The sequence below is a fragment of the Scophthalmus maximus genome, chromosome 6 (genome assembly GCF_022379125.1).
Source record: "Scophthalmus maximus strain ysfricsl-2021 chromosome 6, ASM2237912v1, whole genome shotgun sequence".
NCBI lineage: Eukaryota > Metazoa > Chordata > Actinopteri > Pleuronectiformes > Scophthalmidae > Scophthalmus > Scophthalmus maximus.
In genome coordinates, this window is record NC_061520.1 from 2,927,815 (window position 1) to 2,946,838 (window position 19,024).

General features: G+C 43.4%; 2 protein-coding genes across 33 annotated transcripts in view; one reads left to right on the plus strand and one right to left on the minus strand.

Moving 5' to 3' along the window:
* The window catches only part of LOC118308749 (NACHT, LRR and PYD domains-containing protein 12-like), a 988,189-nt gene that overhangs the window by 766,686 nt on the left and 202,479 nt on the right, over positions 1-19,024 (minus strand). The window lies entirely within an intron of this gene.
* LOC118308750 (NACHT, LRR and PYD domains-containing protein 12) overlaps positions 3,097-19,024 on the plus strand; it is a 48,125-nt gene continuing 32,197 nt past the window's right edge. For 13 of the 31 annotated variants that reach the window (XM_047332400.1, XM_047332405.1, XM_047332415.1 and 10 more), the window contains exons 1-5: positions 3,097-3,328; positions 3,737-4,001; positions 4,092-4,222; positions 4,517-4,675; positions 4,832-4,936. In XM_047332400.1, coding sequence (XP_047188356.1) covers positions 4,212-4,222; positions 4,517-4,675; positions 4,832-4,936 — 275 coding nt within the window. In that variant the 5' untranslated portion in view covers positions 3,097-3,328; positions 3,737-4,001; positions 4,092-4,211. Of the gene's footprint in view, positions 3,329-3,736; positions 4,002-4,091; positions 4,223-4,516; positions 4,676-4,831; positions 4,937-5,366; positions 5,600-6,018; positions 7,820-8,653; positions 8,828-9,177; positions 9,516-9,585; positions 9,760-10,678; positions 10,853-11,212; positions 12,363-19,024 lie in introns of those variants that run through there. The other 18 variants (XR_007030818.1, XM_047332408.1, XM_047332417.1 and 15 more) reach the window with 14 other exon arrangements.

The window sequence follows — 19,024 nt, forward strand, 5'->3', positions numbered from 1 at the left end:
GGAGAAATCAGAGCCATAATGGCGGTTCGGCAGCTGCTTTTGCACATGAGAAAAAATCAGTATTTATATCCTGTATGTATAAATATATTCACTGATACTACCAGTTTGACATTACCTGAAGAAACAGACAGTATAATATATATATATATATATATGTGTTTATATTATATTATTATTATTCAATATCAATTTCAATTAAAGCAGCTTTAGTATCAATGTACATACATAATAGCAGTGGGCTAGTTATTTACATATGGAGCGACATATATATGTACACAGTTGGTTAGAGATAAATTAAGATAAAATATATAAGTGTGAATATTGCAATGAGAATTTTACAGTAAAAAATAAGTATGAAATATAAATAAGGAGTTTGTAAACACTGTTTAAATATGTGTTGTGTATATTTGTGTCGCTCTCTCTCTCTCTCTAATTCCAGCTCCTGGGGGTGGAGTACCTTCTCTCTTCCAGCAGGGGGCGTTGCGGCGCAACGGGCGGGCTGGACCGGCCTCTGGAGCTTGAGTGTGATTGGCTGACGCTGACTAATCAAATCGATCAGATGTGTGACACATGCAGGAGGAGGATTTTTTGTATTTTTGTGCACGCGCGCGCGCGCGGCGTGTGTGTGTGTGTGTGTTAGGAAAGGAAGCACCTGAAGCTCTTTTCCTAAGCATTTAGAGGGAACGGTCGAATTGTCAAATTTGCTTGGAAAGTTTCCTCAATCTTGACGTGACCCAGAATTATATAATCAGCAGCCATGATAAGAGCTGTTTGGATTCTCTAAATGCTTAGGAAAGGTGCTTTGATGCATCCTTTCCTACCTCCTTTAGCAGGATTTCTGTCTTTGTTATTAGGGAAGGATCTCCCTGAAGGAGTCCACTGTGCTGACCATGTTCTGTCTCCAAGAGCAAAGAAGAAAAAATTATCATTACTTAAAAACTTATCATTACATGTAATGTTACACAGCTTTTAAAATATATTTAAATCACACAAACTTGTTATTGCTCAAGGTTTGGTCTGTAGTGTATGAGTTATTTGTCAATTAATAGTCAGATTTGAATATGAAATCTCACATATTCAGTCAGTATTAAAGACAAAAATAGTCATAATATAAACATTATTTATTAGCCAGAACCAGAAGTTATAGATTAACTCTCAGATTTGTTTTTGGTGAAGGTACAAAACACAAAAAGGTGGACAATATTAAAATTATAGAACATATTAATATACGGACTGGGCCTGTGCAAGCAGTAACAGCTGAGCTCAGAATGAGCCCAGAGGTGCAGAGTCCATGTGGTGGGAGGAGAAGGGGATACAGTGTGGGACTGTAGGGGAAGAGCAGAGGTAATAAGTGTTGTAGCTATAGTTGGTATTTTTTATCAACATTGATTAACATAAATTAAACTCAACATTGTCCATGATAGTCAGGGACACGTTTAGACTTAACAAAGTGTGTCCTGAAGGCCAAATTCAATAGCAGTGACACTGCCCACTGTAGCAGTTACAGGTCCCCTTCACAAGGTGCTGGAGGTGAGTCTGCTGCAGGTCGTCTTCACGTTGACCAGCCTGATGCTACTGATCTCCCTCAGGTTGTTGTCACCACAGTGGATGATGAGGACGTCAGTGGAAACAGAGTGGAAGAAGGCTTTTCCACCACAGTCCACCAGCCAAACACAGCACGCCAAGGTCTGCAGCTCCCTGGACACCTCGACGGACAAACTCATCACCACGTCCACATTGTGACTGTACGATTAAAATGAATAAATGAGTGATAAATGCTTCAGATAATGAAAAATGTGAAGTCCACTAAAGAGTGTAGCTCCCATTTTTATGTTGACAACACTTATGTCACATCTGTATCATAAAATGGAACTGAAGAGCTACATCTCAGAATATAGATGAGTCTCTAATACTTTATTTTTAGACTGACTATATAACTGTAAAGTCAAGCAGCCACGACTGGTACTGGTTTTTGTTGTGCAGCAAGTGGAAGCATCACAGGTGAACTGAACGACCAATGTGCTGAAAGTAAAAAACATCTTGTAACAAATATAAAAGTGCCTTTATTACAGTCATATTCAAAGTGATAATCTGGTACAGTAATGTCTATAGCAGTACAGGTAAGGTAGACTACCACAGACTTCTGTCAGTGTGAAAACTTGATCTGTGCACTGTTTATGACTGGTGTGGGGAATTATAGTTTTTCTATTTCCTTGTTTGGTTTATGTGCATGTCCCTTAAGGCCAAAATAAATAAATAAATGACAATAATAACTAAGACTACAAGCCAGTGTTAATAAAACATTTACTGTATGCCAAGAACACTAGCCATCACATGTAACTTATGTTAAGTTAACGTTCATTTGATTGAATTTATTAGAATCAAAATATAGTGGTGCAAACCACCACTAATACAAATTAAAAAACCGTAATTTTTAAGATATAATTTCAGTAACAAATATTTAGTTCAAACGTTGTTCCAGTGTTACCACATGTAACGATGGCTGGGACGACAGGTACCGGAGCCCACGTTACCGCAAACTTGGGGTGTTTGTCTGAGGACCACAGGAGGTGCAGTGTTTAATTTTGGATTAAACAGTTCAAGAACATCAAATATACAAACTATTAATCATCTATATACCGACTCGGGGCCGCGGCGCCAGCCGGCTCGCACTTAGCCTAGCTTATTAGCTTAGCTCCTTAGCCTCAGCTAACTGGGACTTTTCGACGTAGATGATGACGTTTCAGCGACCGGTCTGCATTCGGCCCACCTCTATGTCCATATTTGGATTTGCCGGGTAAAGGAGGAGTCGGGCCCTGGCAACATGGCGACGGCTGAGCCGCTGCGGAACCGCCCACTTTCAGCATCATAATAAATGATTATTAAATATGCTATGCGGCATCATGGCCGACAGTTGTACAAGTATGGTCAGTGATCTATCTATCTATCCATCTATCCATCCATCTATCCATCCATCTATCTATCCATATTAGTGACAGTGCACCGTCTGAAGGCAGGAGGTAGCACTTTTATTTTGAAGAGTGCAGCGCAATCATAGCCAATCAGAAGCAAGGGGGCACAGAAGACCCGCCCACCAATGAAAATGAAACAGCTTTACGATAAAGATTGAAAACTAATAATATTGAAATGATACAGGATCATAATATAATGTGTGTCAGAGAGACAAAGAAGGGCTGACTTGAAGTATGTATCTACAAATGATAAACAGATGATTAACTTGTGGCGCACAGAGCACAGCTGAAAACGAAAGTGTTCCGTGGAGTCAGACTCCATTTCAGAACAGCTGGAAAACCGGAAACTGACGCAGGTGAGTTCATATTATCTGACCTCAGTTTTCTCTCATTTATTAAAAATACATTACATTTATTAATATAACTCGAGTGTGTATAAAGCTGTGAGCTAATTTAAAATGGTGACGGTGTGTGTGTACGTACGTGTGTGAGAGAGAGAGAGAGACAAAGAAGGGCTGACTTGAAGTATGTATCTGTAGCTGTGTCAATATGTTGCTCACATTATTTTCCTATTTTTTTGGTAATTTTTGTGAACATTCTCAAAATCTGTGTGATATTCTCTGCCACAATGTCAATAGTTCAATGTTACTTGTTGTGTGTGTGTGTGTGTGTGGGGGGGGGGGGGTATTTTGTCTTGCACTGTGTATGAATATGTAACCTTATCAGTGTTGACATGTTGATGTGTTTCCGTTTGTTTTTTTCAGTTAAAATTCCACGGAGGCTTTGTACTTGTTTGCATGTTTTGTGACCTGCTGCAGGAGCTTGAGCGACCATATACAGCCTGTTACATATCTGCAAATGATTAACTTTTACAGCTGATTGGTTCAAGTGGGAACAGAACAGACACACACACACACACACACACACACACACACACACACAGGGGAGGAGCAGCTGAAAACGAAAGTGTTCAGAGTCAGACTCCATTTTAACTGAGCAGAACAGGAGGAAAACAGGAAACTGCCTCATGTGAGTTCTCTCCTTTATTAAAAATACATAACATTTATGACTATAACTCATTGAAAGTGGTGACTGTCCCATGTTGGTGCCTGTGAGCAGCGTCTGTGGGAGGAAGGTCCAGGCTCCATCACAGAGAAGAGTTGGTTCATCAGAACAGAGGAAACGACAGAGTCACAGCTCTGAACACTCGTTGGAACAAGAGAGGACGAGGAGACGAACATGGAGGAACAGTGAGTGAACAGTCGTCCACAGGAGAAGCAGGAAGAAGAGAGACTATGAAGTGAAGACGACTCATCACTGATTCTTTTATTCTGTGGAGTCTCTTCCTGTCTGGTCTCCTGGTCTCTGTGCGCTCACAGATAAACATGTGACGTGTGACGTGTATCTAGAGACAAACTTTGTCTCAATGATGGATAGAAGATATACGTGGTTTTAATTGTACACATGTTAAACCAATGAGGAGCCTCTAACTTTAGAGCTGCAGGATTGACTGTGTTTATTATAATGAGCTTGTGTGTCTCCAGTGTTGGAGCTTCACCTCTCAGACCAGAGAAGATGAGTGATCTGGAGGAAGAAGAGGACAGAGCAGAGTCTCCAGTGTCCAGCTGTGTGTCCATGAAGAGTGACTGGTCCAAAGATGAACCTCCAGACTTCAGTGGTGAACCTGGACCCTCACACTCTGAGTAAGAGACTGTGTCCACACTTTACTTTGTGTCTGGTTCAGTCAATCAACCTCCAACATGTCGATGTAGAAACTCTTCACAGTTTCCAGTCACAGAGGAAATGTTCAGAAAGGGAAGATGATCATTACAAGTTCTGATGATGTGATTTGTCCACAGACAAAGATCAGAGTCTCCAGTGTCCAGCTGTGTGTCCATGAAGAGTGACTGGTCCAAAGATCATCCTCCAAACTTCAGTCGTGAACCTGGACCCTCACACTCTGAGTAAGAGACTGTTTCTACTGTGAACTGGTCTGAACAAGATTCAGTGTTGAAATGGATTTCACATTTATGAGTTGGTGCCAAAGATCTTTACTCAGGATTTTTCTAAAGTCACAGTCACATTGTGTTTGTTCTTTATTGAACCTGCTAAGAGGTTTTGTGCAGGAACATTGAAGAGAAGCAGCACTATATTATTATATATATTATATTATATATTATATATATATATATATATATATAATATTTTTTTTAATTTTCAAAGGTACAAAAATGGGAAAAGTCAATAGAAATGTTTACACCACAACTTGCAAATGTTTAACTGCACGTAACGTGAAAAAAGATTGTGTGAGATGATATTTTCATTGGACTAGTGATCTGTGGGTTTGCCGTCACTGATGTAATGTGTCATAAAGAAAAGTCTCCATGTCCACAGAGAGAAGAGGAGTCATGTTTCTGAGGAGAAGCTGCCGTCCTGCTGTGCTTCTTGTCAGGACGTCCTGAAGGATCCAGTCTCCACCAGCTGTGGACACTGGCTCTGCAGACGCTGCATCACCTCATACTGGGACCAGTCGGGTTCACCAGGAGAGTCCTCCTGTCCCCAGTGTGGACAAAGATCCAGAACAGGACCTGGAGCTCAGACAGCAGGTCAGAGCAGCTCTGTGCAGAGTGAGACTGAACTTCTGTCTGATGGTTTCATTTGTTAAATCATTCAGCACTGACTTTTAATATGATTATAAAAACCACAAGATTAAAAACCTTTGCTTTGTCTTAAGTTTTTAAATGAAGGTCTTTATTGAACTTTCATCCAACTTACAGTTACATGGTTGTGTAATGTTTATATCGATGATTAATAGTTTGTATATTTGATTTTCTTGAACTGTTTAATCCAAAATACCTTCACAGTCAACACTGCACTTCCTCTGGTCCTCAGACAAACACCCGCCAAGTTTGACGTCGATCGTATGAGCGGTTGTCTAGAAATCCTACAAACAGAAAGACAAAGATTTGTCCGTTCATAGTTATAACCTATGAAAGTGATCATCAGATTCTCTGTCTTCAGTCTGACTCTGGTTCTTGTCTTTCAGCAGATCCTGGTCTGCAGCAGGTTCTAGATGAACATAAGATCAGTCTGAGGAGGAGATGTGAACGTGTGACTGAAGGAAGTGATGAGAGAGGAAGTGAAACCCTCCTCAACAGGATCTTCACTGAGCTCTACATCACAGAGGGACAGAGTGAAGAGGTCAATACCCAACATGAGGTGAGGCAGCTGGAGACGACTTCCAAGAAGAAGACCCTCCATGAAACTCCCATCAAGTGCCACGACATCTTTAAAGACGGACCCGACCAGCAGAGACGCATCAGAGTCGTCCTGACGAACGGCGTCGCTGGCGTTGGAAAAACCTTCTTGGTGCAGAAGTTCACTCTGGACTGGGCCGAGGGTTTGGAAAACCAAGACGTCAGTCTGCTGATTCTGCTTTCGTTCAGGGAGCTGAACCTGATCAAAGATGAGCGGCACAGTCTTCTCACGCTGCTCCATGTTTTCCATCCAACATTACAGAAGGTCACAGCGGAGAAGCTCGCTGTCTGTAGACTGTTGTTCATCTTTGACGGCCTGGATGAAAGCAGACGTTCTCTGGATTTCAACCACAGGGAGGTTGTGTCTGATGTCACACAGAGGTCATCAGTCAACGTGCTGCTGACGAACCTCATCCAGGGGAATCTGCTTCCCTCCGCTCTCGTCTGGATAACCTCCCGACCTGCTGCGGCCAATCAGATCCCTCCGACTTGTGTTGACAGGGTAACAGAAGTACGAGGCTTCCCCGACGCCCAGAAGGAGGAGTACTTCAGGAGAAGGTTCAGTGATGAAGAGCTGTCCAGCAGAATCATCTCACATGTGAAGACGTCCAGGAGCCTCCACATCATGTGTCTAATCCCAGTCTTCTGCTGGATCAGTGCTACAGTTCTGGAGCACATGTCGACCACAGACCAGAGAGAAGAGCTGCCCAAGACCCTGACTGACCTGTACTCACACTTCCTGCTGGTTCAGACAAGGAGGAAGAAAAACAAGTATCATGAAGGACGTGAGACGAGTCCACAGGAGCTGACGGAGTCCAACAGGGACGTTCTCCTGAAGCTGGGGAGGCTGGCGTTTGAACATCTGCAGACAGGAAACATCGTGTTCTACCAAGAAGACCTGGAGCACTGTGGTCTTGACGTCACAGAGGCCTCGGTGTACTCAGGAGTTTGTACTGAGATCTTCAGAAGAGAGTGTGTCATCTTCCAGAAAACCGTCTACTGCTTTGTTCATCTGTGCGTTCAGGAGTTCCTGGCTGCAGTCTACATGTTCCACTGTGTCACCAACAGAAACACTAAAGTACTGGACGACTTCCTGGGGACGAATTGGAACAACACACGTGACTCTCCTCTGGAAGAATTCCTGAAGACGACCATGAAGAAATCCCTTGAAAGTCAAAATGGCCACCTGGATCTGTTTGTCCGCTTCCTTCACGGCCTCTGTCTGGAGTCCAACCAGAGACTGTTAAGAGGCCTGATGGGTCAGAGAGAGAACGATCCAAAGATCATCCAGAGAGTCATCGACAACCTGAAGGAGATGAACAGTGATGAAATCTCTCCTGACAGAAGCATCAACATCTTCCACTGTCTGATGGAGATGAACGACCTCTCAGTACATCAGGAGATCCAAGAGTTCCTGAAGTCAGAGAACAGATCAGAGAAGAAACTCTCTGAGATCCACTGCTCTGCTCTGGCCTACATGCTGCAGATGTCAGAGGAGGTTCTGGATGAGTTGGACCTGAACAAGTACAACACATCACGGGGGGGACGACAGAGACTGATCCCAGCTGTGAGGAACTGCAGAAAGGCTCGGTGAGTCCAGACCAATGATGGACGACGTGTCTCCACTTCCTCCCACTGAACTAAACTGAAGCCAAAATATCTCAGATACTGGCGCCGCCATCTTGTGCTGGTGACATCATTCTGAGTCAGAGTCTGTGGCCAATTACGATGTGTCACCATGTTGTTAAAGGATCTAATTTACTAATTAAATCTAAACATACTGGTTCATGACCTGTACTGCAGCCAGCCACCGGGGGGCGACACAGATCTTTTGGGTTCACTTTTGGGAGCTGACATGTCGTCCATCTTTATCCACAGTCATTGGTCCAGACGTGAGCGTGAACATGATAGACTTGTAGATCGGTAGTTTAGTTCACTCAGTGTGAAATGATTTCTGATCTTACACCTCAGTGTGTTTCCAGCTGTTGGTGAGAACGATTGTTCATCAGAAAACTGCAGAATCAAACCTTTAGTGTCTCCAGAGGAAGCTGAGGAGTTTCCTCCAGTGATGTGACCTGAGTCAGCGTCAGTCTGGAGTCGAGGCGACGAGTTTGAAAAGTAAACACGTGTTCTCATGTATCAGAGGTGTGGATATATGAGAGCACATCAGAGTCAACGTCCTGCTTTTCATTCATTCATCTCAGATTCAAGTAAAACTCAGATTCACCTTAAAAGTCTGCGAGTATGAGAGACAGTGATGAGGATTATTGTTACAAGTCCAACACTATGAGACTGGATCAGATGAACCATGGATGTGTAGAGTAGATGGTAAATACATCATGACATGTTTTCTCATCATATGAATCAAGTGTATTTTTATCACAGATTGTCTGGTTTTATATTTTATATTTTCTCTTTTTACAGATTTATTCGCTGTCGACTCTCAGAGACTCACTGTGAAGTCGTGGCCTCAGCTCTGAAGTCCGACCCCTCTCACCTGAGAGAACTGGACCTGAACTCAAACAACCTGCAGGATTCAGGAGTGAAGGTTCTGTTTGCTGGACTGGAGAGTCCACATTGTAGACTGGAGACTCTGGGGTCAGTTCACTGACTGGATCTGTTGTGTTTGTTTTGGACATGTACATGTTAAATGTTAGAAGTTTCAGTTCTGCTGAGACCAGTCGTAGTGTTTGTGATCTAGAGTCGTGGAGACACTGAGATGTTTCTCAGGTTTGTGGTGATGCTGCTCATCAGAACTTGACAAACGCTGCGTCTCTCTTCAACAAACACATAATGTTCAGAGCTCGTGTCACAGAAGTGATGGATCTGAAAGTTCTGTGAAAAGTCAAAGTGTTCAAAGGGTCCAGTCGAGTTTCTCTTGAAAACACATCTATGAAACTGTTGTTCTGTTCTCATGGATGCACACGGTCATTGTGTTTGTGATGTAGGGACCAATCAGCAGACGAGCTCGACAGTTGCTCAGATCAACTAAACACAGGAAGTGAATGAAAGACGCAATCAGGGATTTGTTGGCTGAGGAACCAGATTGAATGGACTCGACCATCAGGACCCGTCTCCACTTTGAACATGTTTTAATCTCACAGACCTTCAGGGAGAAGAAGGTCGTGTGACACATGAGAGAATGAACAGAGGTTTTCAGTTGAACATCTCTGATTTGATATTTATCTTCTAGTTACAGTTTGGACTGAGGTCAGCAGCAGGTCACGAGTCTGTGTTGACATGAACAGGTGTATGAATGTTGTGTTGACATGATGATGATCCACAATAACAGAAAGACAGAGACTCATCGATCAGGATTATCAATGATTTTATTCTTTGTTTTATTCTTTATCCAGGTTGAGTTACTGCAGTTTGTCAGAGATCAGCTGTTCTTCTCTGGCCTCAGCTCTGAAGTCCAACTCCTCCCACCTGAGACAACTGGACCTGAGCTACAACAAGCTGCAGGATTCAGGAGTGAAGGAGCTGTGTGGTTTTCTGGAGAGTCCACACTGTCGACTGGAGACTCTGAGGTCAGACACCATGTTTACATTTTCTTCTTCATTGTTATAATAGTAATAATAATAATGAGCTTTATTCATAAAGCATCTTTCACAGCACAGTGAGGCTGCTGTCAGACATTGTCCTGAACTTCTCTGGAGGGTCTGTATGTGAGAACTCAAATGTCAGATGTTGCTCCGGACATGTTCAGGAACTCCTCCTGTCGGTCCTCTGGTCACATTTCCAGAGAATGTGTGAGTGAGCCCATGTGAGAATCCAGCAGGAAAATCTCTGGAGGATTCACAGAGTGGACGTGTTGATGAGTGTGAACAGAAACTGTGTTTCCACAGAGGAGTCATGGTCATGTCCTGTCTCTTGCTGCACTACACAGACGCCACAGAACCTTCTGTCGTGAACGTGTTTGACTCAACAATCTCCTGCTGTTTGTCACTTGTGAACCACAAACTCTGGAAAATATCTGGATGCAATTGTACGAACGTTCTCCAGAGGTCCTGTCTGAAAACAGCTTTAGAAAGAGTTGCACCAGGCAGGTTGTTCCAGAGAGGGGGGGGCCTGGATGGAAAAGGCCCGGTCCCCCTCGGCCCTCAGCTGTGACTGTGGAATATGGTCCACTGACTGTGGCCGAGCAACGTGGAGACAAAGACAAATCTCATCTCACTTTAAATGTCTCATTGTTTTCCACATTGAAATATTTTGTTCATATCATGTTATCAGACAATTAACAACTTTCAGTGTCTGTGAGTCGGAACATGAAAGTTCATCTGACACTGACTGAAACACTTGAGTCTTTAGTCTTTAAGGTGTTTGGACTTTCAGTTTTCTAAACCTCCATGTTCTCAACTTTCTTCATGTTGAACAGACGATGAAACACTGAACGGTTTCAAGAAGAAACTTTGTTTTCTACAGTCTCATGTTTTATTCTTTATTCAGGTTGAGTCTCTGCAGTTTGTCAGAGATCAGCTGTTCTTCTCTGGCCTCAGCTCTGAAGTCCAACTCCTCCCACCTGAGACAACTGGATCTGAGCCTCAACATCCTGCAGGATTCAGGAGTGAAGGAGCTGTGTGGTTTTCTGGAGAGTCCACACTGTCGACTGGAGACTCTGAGGTCAGACACCATGTTCACACTATATATTGTTATTAATAACTCAGGTGTGCTGGTATCTTTAAACGTCGGCGGCGACCATCTGAACCAATGTGTTCAACTAGTTCATAAATTCAACTCAGCACTTTCACAGACTGGACAGACGAGGAACTTTTGATTATTTAGAACTTTGATTGAAGATGTCGTATGTTCACACGTACAAGGCTGCTGATAGAAACATGAGTGAGGACAAAACCACAGTGAAGTCAGTTTTATTCTTTATTCATCATATGATTCTCCACATTATGGAACAGATGATCAGACACTGAATGATTTCCAGCAGGAACTTTTCTTCTAACGCCTCATGTTTTATTCTTTATCCAGGTTGATGAGCTGCAGTTTGTCAGAGATCAGCTGTTCTTCTCTGGCCTCAGCTCTGAAGTCCAACTCCTCCCACCTGAGAGAACTGGACCTGCGCTACAACAAGTTTCAGGATTCAGACCTGACGAAGCTGCGTGATCTTGTCCAGAAAGTCGTGGGTTGAGTCTGGAGCCAGTGAGGTGAGTGGAGGGCTGGAGTCAGTCTTGTACTGATCACAGTTGGTAAGAGTTTCCCCAGTGAAGCTCAGAGAGCAGAGACAGACAGAGACAGAGAGAGAGAGAAGAGTCGGCCAATCAGACGAGCCAGAAGCTCGATGACGTCACATGAAGCTGGACTACACAGTCTCTGCAGACACACGAGACTCCTCCCCCTGCTCCACCTGGACCCTTTTTATTCATCAACATCTTCAGACCACCACGCTCCTCCACCTCTCAACAGCCTCCGTGGCAGAGGAGCCTTGTCAATGTGTGTTGCTCTCCAGTTGTTGTTTTGTTGTTTTAATGACCTGATGATGTCACTGTCAGTCTCGCACCTTTTTTTCAAAACGATGCAGTGGGCGGAGTCAGACTCAGAGCCGGGGGCGGGGCTACACTTTGATTTGATTGATGTTGCAGCATCTTTTTCAACCTCTTCGGCTTTTTATTGACGTGATGAAACAAATTAAACATTCCCAAATCTGGAGCCACACATGTACTCAAAAACTAGAGATATGGTTTCAATCTGTTGATTACAATTTTTTTGATCAATTCATTGACTCATTGTTTGGTTTACCAAAACTCAAAGAGATTTGGTTTTTCGATTGTAGAAGACGAAGAAAACCAGTCCAACTCTCTGGTCTCTATTCATATCTGTGTTTGTATCTCACTGAAATGTTTCCACCAATTACATGGTTCTGTCAAACGTCATATTTATTCTGTGAAAATCAAGTTCTGCCTTCATCGATGGATGAGAAGCTCAACATAACTTAATAAAAACATTTGACACGATGTCACTGTGAGCAGATACTTTGCCGAGACATCAGATTATTTCGTTGGGTGGAAAATAAATGTAATAAGAACATTTGACTGATTTATTGACCTCACTATGTAAAGTGCCTTGAGACAATGTATGTTGTGATTTGTCGCTATACAAATAAAACTGAATTGATCCGTGACTTTTTTCTTCTTCTTGACTGAACGACTCTAATCGATCATCAAAAGAGTTGCAAATAATTCCTGTCAATCAATCAATCGACTTGCTGTTGCTGCTCTATAGGGACGCACATTCATTTTTCAATAGACTCACATTCACAGATATTCATGTCACAGACTTAATGAAAGTAGAGCCCGACCGATACATCGGTTGGACGTTTACCGATCTTTTATTGTACAGAATAAAGAATTATTTTCGGAATTCAAGTTCTATATATTTTTGGTTGCATTTGTTGTTTCTTTTTATTAATAGTTATTTATGATAAAAATGAGTTTGATAACAAACATCTTAGAAGGATTCATCTCGGTATCGGAAAAACTTGTACTCCCTGACGGGCGGAATTTTGATTTCAAAGGTGGGGGGGGGGGCACAGTTACAGTACTAGGGCTTTAGTTTTTCACATACCCCTACCTGAGGTAGAACAAAACGCAACCATCATTTTGATTTATCCCCTTCATGAAATGGATGGTTGTAACAAAAGTATTTTACAAAAAAAATCATCAATAATCTTTGTCTTTTGAAGTGTGTTTCTGTAGGTCTTGGTGATCATGGGGAAAAAAATCACAGTAGCCCAAAAACAACAAAATGGTTTTACTTGTCATTAAAAATTGTCTGAAAACGACTGGACCTTTGTGACACATTCTGCTGGATTGTGTATTTAGTTTCTTTTACCAAATGTTTCCACCGTACATAAATCAGAGGAATCTTATTTTGTTCAAGCTAAAAGTCCATGAGTGTTTCACAGAGGATTTTGAGAAACAAATTATTCTACATTTCAAAGTTAAATCCATAGATCTGGTGAACTTTGACAGCAATTTAGGATGCTACGTCTATGAAGGACTATATATACACATTTGAGCTCAGTTAGTTTCTTTTATTATAATTTATTGGTTTTTTTCAATCAATAACTTTATTAAGGACAGTTTACACATACATATAACACTCTCTCTCTCTCTCTCTCTCTGCCCCCATGTATCTACATTACATGTCACTAACTCTGTTTTCTCTCTCCCCTAGTAGATCTGACCCCAGAGCTGCAGGATCCAAACCCGTCATTATTATTATTACTATCATTATTATTAATAACATCATTGTATTTATAAGTATCAGTTTTCACTGATTATAAGTATCAGTCTGGTAGAAATTAAAGCAACTGTTATACTACCCCCCCATCCCCCGATATGTTTACAGTACATGTCACTAACCCTGTTTGTGTTCTATCTCTCCTAGTGTATCTCTGACCCCAGAGCTGCAGGACCCAAACCCGTCATTATTATTATTGCTATTATTAATATTAATATTAATATCATCACTAATAATGACAACAACATAATTGTATTTTTTAATTATAAGTATCAGTCTGGTAGAGATTACAGCGGCGGTTGTACAACTGTCCTCTCTCTCTCTTCTCTCCTACTGTCTCTCCTCCCACCCTCTTTCTGCCCACCTCTCCTCTCTTCCTCCTCTCTCTCCTCACCCCAACCGGTCGAGACAGAAGCTCCGCCCACAACTGAGTCCGGTTCTGTCAGAGATTTCTTCCTGTTAAAAGGGAGTTTTTTCTCTCCACCGTCGCCAAGTGCTTTGCTCATTGTGGGATTTGTTGGGTTTTCCCTGTAATACTGTAATATTGACCTCACTATGTAAAGTGCCTTGAGACAATGTATGTTGTGATATGGCGCTATACAAATAAAATTGAATTGAATTGAATTGAAATAAACTCACAAACAACAACAAAATAAATAAATAAATAATGATCAATTCATATTCCAGGGAATCTACAAAATCCAACAAGGGTTATCAATAGGCAGTCCAATTCATAACATCAACTACAGTTACAAGAGTTCCAATATCCGTCATGTGGGGTCACAAATGTTGAATATATTTGCACAGTCGTCATAGCTTTACAGTTCTTTGAATATTAGCAGAAATAAAAGATTGATTATAAAATATTTCCTTCTCTCTGTCTTAGGTTCCACTACACCAAAGAAAACATCCTGAAAACAAAAAGAAAAACCTGTAACAACATGAGATTGGATGAACTCAAGAGCATTTGACCAGAATTTCTTTGTATATGAACATTTGCAAAAACAAATGGGAAATGTTTTCATCTGAGCTTTTACAGAAAGAAAGAAAGAAAGAGCCGTTGACCTCAGTTAGTTTCTGTCTGAATGGGCTGTGTGTGTGTGTGTGTGTGTGTGTGTGTGTGTGTGTGTGTGTGTGTGTGTGTGTGTGTGCGTGTGTGTGCGTGCGTGTGCGTGTGTGTTTGTGTGTGTGTGTGTGTGTGTGTGTGTGTGTGTGTGCGTGTGTGTGCGTGCGTGTGTGTGTGTGTGTGTGTGTGTGTTGTGATGTTGTTCCTCTTTTGTATTGACACGTACTTCCACTGTTCTAACCAACAGGACGATGTCAGCTGATAAATAACCTGTGACCCAACATGAGGATCAGAGACGACGACGAGCTGGAGAAATGATGGAAACAGGAGAATTAAGTTGTTCTTTAAATGTGAAGTGAAACAAAACCAAAGACTAAAGATGACGTCTACATCTGCTCTAACACACACACACACACACACACACACACACACACACACACACACACACACACACACACTATAATGTAAGCTTGTCTTCACACTACACAGCAAAACAATCAAATCAATTTAATTTGATCAAGATAGAATAAAATAATATGACAACTCATCTGAAAAATAAGAGTATGGACAAAATGTGATGCACATCTGTGTTTTCAATATTGGTAATTAGAAAGAAACTACGGAAGAGTATTAGGGCCAGCCATAAGAAGAAATAAGAAATCAAGCCGAAAACTGTTTTTTCTCTTTACATTTAGGGGGAAGAGATGTGTAAAAGACAGAACATCTAGCCCCCCCCCCATATGGGTAAAGGTACAATAAAATAAAAAAATTCACCTTTATAAACCAAAAAATAAAATATTAATATTTGCTCTCTCTCTCTCTCTCTCTCTATTCAATTTCAATTTCAATTCAAAGCAGCTTTATTGGGGAAACACATTTGCGTTGCCAAAGCATTTGTCAAAAACAACAAATAAACGTATCAATGTACATACATAATCAAAGTGGGCTAGTTATTTACATATGGAGTTATATATATTAGAATTATTATCATATTACAATATGCTGATATCTGGCAGGAAAGCTGAACATGATATGACCGACCCTCTGCGCTGCATTTGAATGCCACACGTGAGGCGACCTGGTGTACAAACAGGACAGTTACATTTAGGGTCACTTGCTACTGTCTGGTGCAAATTAAAATAACAAAAATAACTCTCCAACATTATACTGTATATATATATATATGTGTGTGTGTGTGTGTGTGTGTGTTTTTATTTGCTCAGCAACAATGTCTGCTTGTCATGAAAATATAATCTTATTAGTTTTCTGTAGGAGCTTGAAGAAACCACCAATGCTTTTTTTGGTGTGTTCATTTCAACAGACTGATTGTTGTGTGAACATTCAACCTGATGTACGCACTCAAGGGCCCCCCCCCTCACTTGGCCCTGACCTCCTCTCCTCTCTTCCTCACTTCTCTCTCCCCCTTCTTTCTCTCCCCCTCCTCTCCCCCCTCTCTCTCTCTCCCCCTTCTTTCTCTCCCCCTCCTCTCCTCCTCCTCTCTCTCCCCTCTCTCTCTCTCCCCCTCCTCTCTCTCCTCCTCCTCTCCTCTCCTCCTCCTCTCTCTCTCTCTCCTCCTCCTCTCTCTCTCTCCTCCTCTCTCTCCTCCTCCTCTCATCTCCTCCTCCTCCCCCCCCCCTCTCTCTCTCTCCTCCTCCTCTCTCTCTCCCCCTCTCTCTCTCTCTCTCCTCCTCCTCTCTCTCTCCCCCTCTCTCTCTCTCTCTCTCTCCTCCTCCTCTCTATCTCCTCCTCCTCTCTCTCTCCTCCTCTCTCTCTCTCTCTCTCTCCTCCTCCTCCTCTCTCTCCCCCTCTCTCTCTCTCTCTCTCTCCTCCTCTATCTCCTCCTCCTCTCCTCCTCCTCTCTCTCCCCCCTCTCTCTCTCTCTCTCCTCCTCCTCTCTCTCCTCCTCCTCTCCTCTCCTCCTCCTCTCTCTCCCCTCTCTCTCTCTCTCCTCCTCCTCTCCTCCTCCTCTCTCTCCCCTCTCTCTCTCTCTCCCCCTCCTCTCCTCTCCTCCTCCTCTCTCTCCCCTCTCTCTCTCTCTCCCCCTCCTCTCCTCCTCCCCTCTCTCTCTCTCCCCTCTCTCTCTCTCTCTTTCCTCTCTCTCCCCCCTCTCTCTCTCCTCCTCTCTCTCCCTCTCCTCCTCCTCTCCTCTCTCTCTCTCTCTTTCCTCTCTCTCTCCTCCCTCTCTCTCTCTCTCCTCCCCTTCCGGTAGGCGGTGGGCGTGCGAGTGGCGGCAGATTTGAATGGTTTTTTGGTTTCCCGCTGTATTTCTGTAACTTGTCTGGATGATCGGGTAAGAGTTCATTTCTGTAACTTGTCTGGATGATCGGGTAAGAGTTCATTTCTGTAACTTGTCTGGATGATCGGGTAAGAGTTCATTTCTGTAACTTGTCTGGATGATCGGGTAAGAGTTCATTTCTGTAACTTGTCTGGATGATCGGGTAAGAGTTCATTTCTGTAACTTGTCTGGATGATCGGGTAAGAGTTCATTTCTGTAACTTGTCTGGATGATCGGGTAAGAGTTCATTTCTGTAACTTGTCTGCATGATCGGGTAAGAGTTCATTTCTGTAACTTGTCTGGATGATCGGGTAAGAGTTCATTTCTGCAATTGTCTGCGTGTCGGTGGAGGAAGTGTTGTTGTCTGTCGGGGACCAGGTGGGACACGACAAACTGCCGCACGCGTCCAGAATGACCGAAGCGGTGGTGGTGGTGACGGAGGAGCCTCTCGTGTTCATCCGGGACCTGTTGGTGCAGGTGTCCCCGCTGTCCGCTCCCTCCACACGGACCACCGTGTCCGGGGTTCCGCCGTTTGTTCACAACGACCTGTTGGAACGTGAACTCCGGAGGTTCGGGAAACTGGCCAGCAGCTCGAAGAGTGCGAGGACCCGGAAGTGAAGCACGTCCAGTCTCTGAGGCGGCAGGTGTTCGTGCTCCTCGACTCGCCCACACAGATGCTTTGAGCGTGGAGACGTGGGACATGAACGGGGCAGCGCATTCAACTGATGGGACATGGACGAGCAGGTCCGCCTGTACAGGCACCTGGACGAGCCAATACGACTCAAGTCCTCCTCTTCGATCATCAACGGTAGCATTGCCGCCGCGGCCACGGTTGTTGACGGCGTCCTTCCTCTTCTTCTTGTGTCGATTTCACCAGCGTCGAGCCTTTGATCAGCAGCGACACCCTGTGTCTGGGGAGGAGACTGCGCCGAAGTGGGCGTGCCAGTATAGACGGACCGGAGCGGCTGTGACGTCACCGCGGCGGGTGACGCGCGCCCGGTTCCGAGTCTGCCCAGCCCAGAGGGCCCGGTGGGCTCGAGGCGGTGGAGGTGGAACAGACACTGGCCGAGGGGCAGCAGGACACCTGAGCACGGTGTGATCAGCAGTGAAGAACAGGGGGGGCCCACTAGCCAGGCACCAGCACAGGGAGGTGACATGGAGGATGACTCGGGGTCAGACACAACATCCATTGGTGAAACTCCTGTCAAGAGCACAGATCTGTATTCACTAGAGGAAATCTACAATTTTCTAGACGAGACATTCAAGAAGTCAGTGATATTGAGAAATTCATAAGATCTGTCAGTATACTGAAAAGGGTGGTCGGGTTTGAGCTGTTGGTAGAAAAGAAACGCTTCCGACTCAAAAAGCATGTCGCAGTTTTGAGGAAGGTGCAAATGGTTCGACCTGTTGGAAAGACCAGGAAGTGGAATGATCATGCATCACATGGTGTTTTCTTCGATATACTGTTCTCTCCTCGTTTCAACTTGTTTCCCTTTTTCCTGACCTCTTTCTGCGGAGCCTTAAGATCGGATCTTTAAACATTAATGGAGGGAGAGACAGACAGAAAAGGGCTTTGATTTCTGAATTTTCAACACTAAAAAAAATGAAGATGTGTTGTTCTTACAAGGACTTTTTGCCAGCAGTGCACCTCCCGTTCGACTGCTAGGATCAAGGCAGTGGTTCAGGAGCTTGAAGCCACCATTAAGGACATTGAAGAGGGGTTACACAATGATCCAGACTTGGCCTTACTAAAGAACCGGAGGCCAGTTTCTCTCCTCTGCACAGACTACAAACTCCTTTCAAGAGCCTTATCAAAAAGACTTAAAAACATTCTGGAAGTAGTTGTACACTCAAGCTTATTGCATTCCTGACAGAACAATTATGGACAATATTTTTCTTATGCCTGATGTAATTGATTTATGTAAATATCATAATTCAAGTGTTGGCATTGTTTCTTTGGATCAAGAGAAAGCTTTTGATAGGCTTGATCACTCATATTTGTTTTCTGCACTAAAGGCGTTTGGTATTGGTGATGGGTTTCTGGCTTGGGTTGGTGTATTGTACAGTGATGCACAATGTTTGGTGAAGATGGGGGCAGGGCTGAGTCGGCCAATCCCTGTAAAGCGAGGTATTCGACAGGGCTGTCCTCTCTCAGGTCAGCTGTATAGTCCTGCTATTGAGCCACTACTCTGCATGTTGA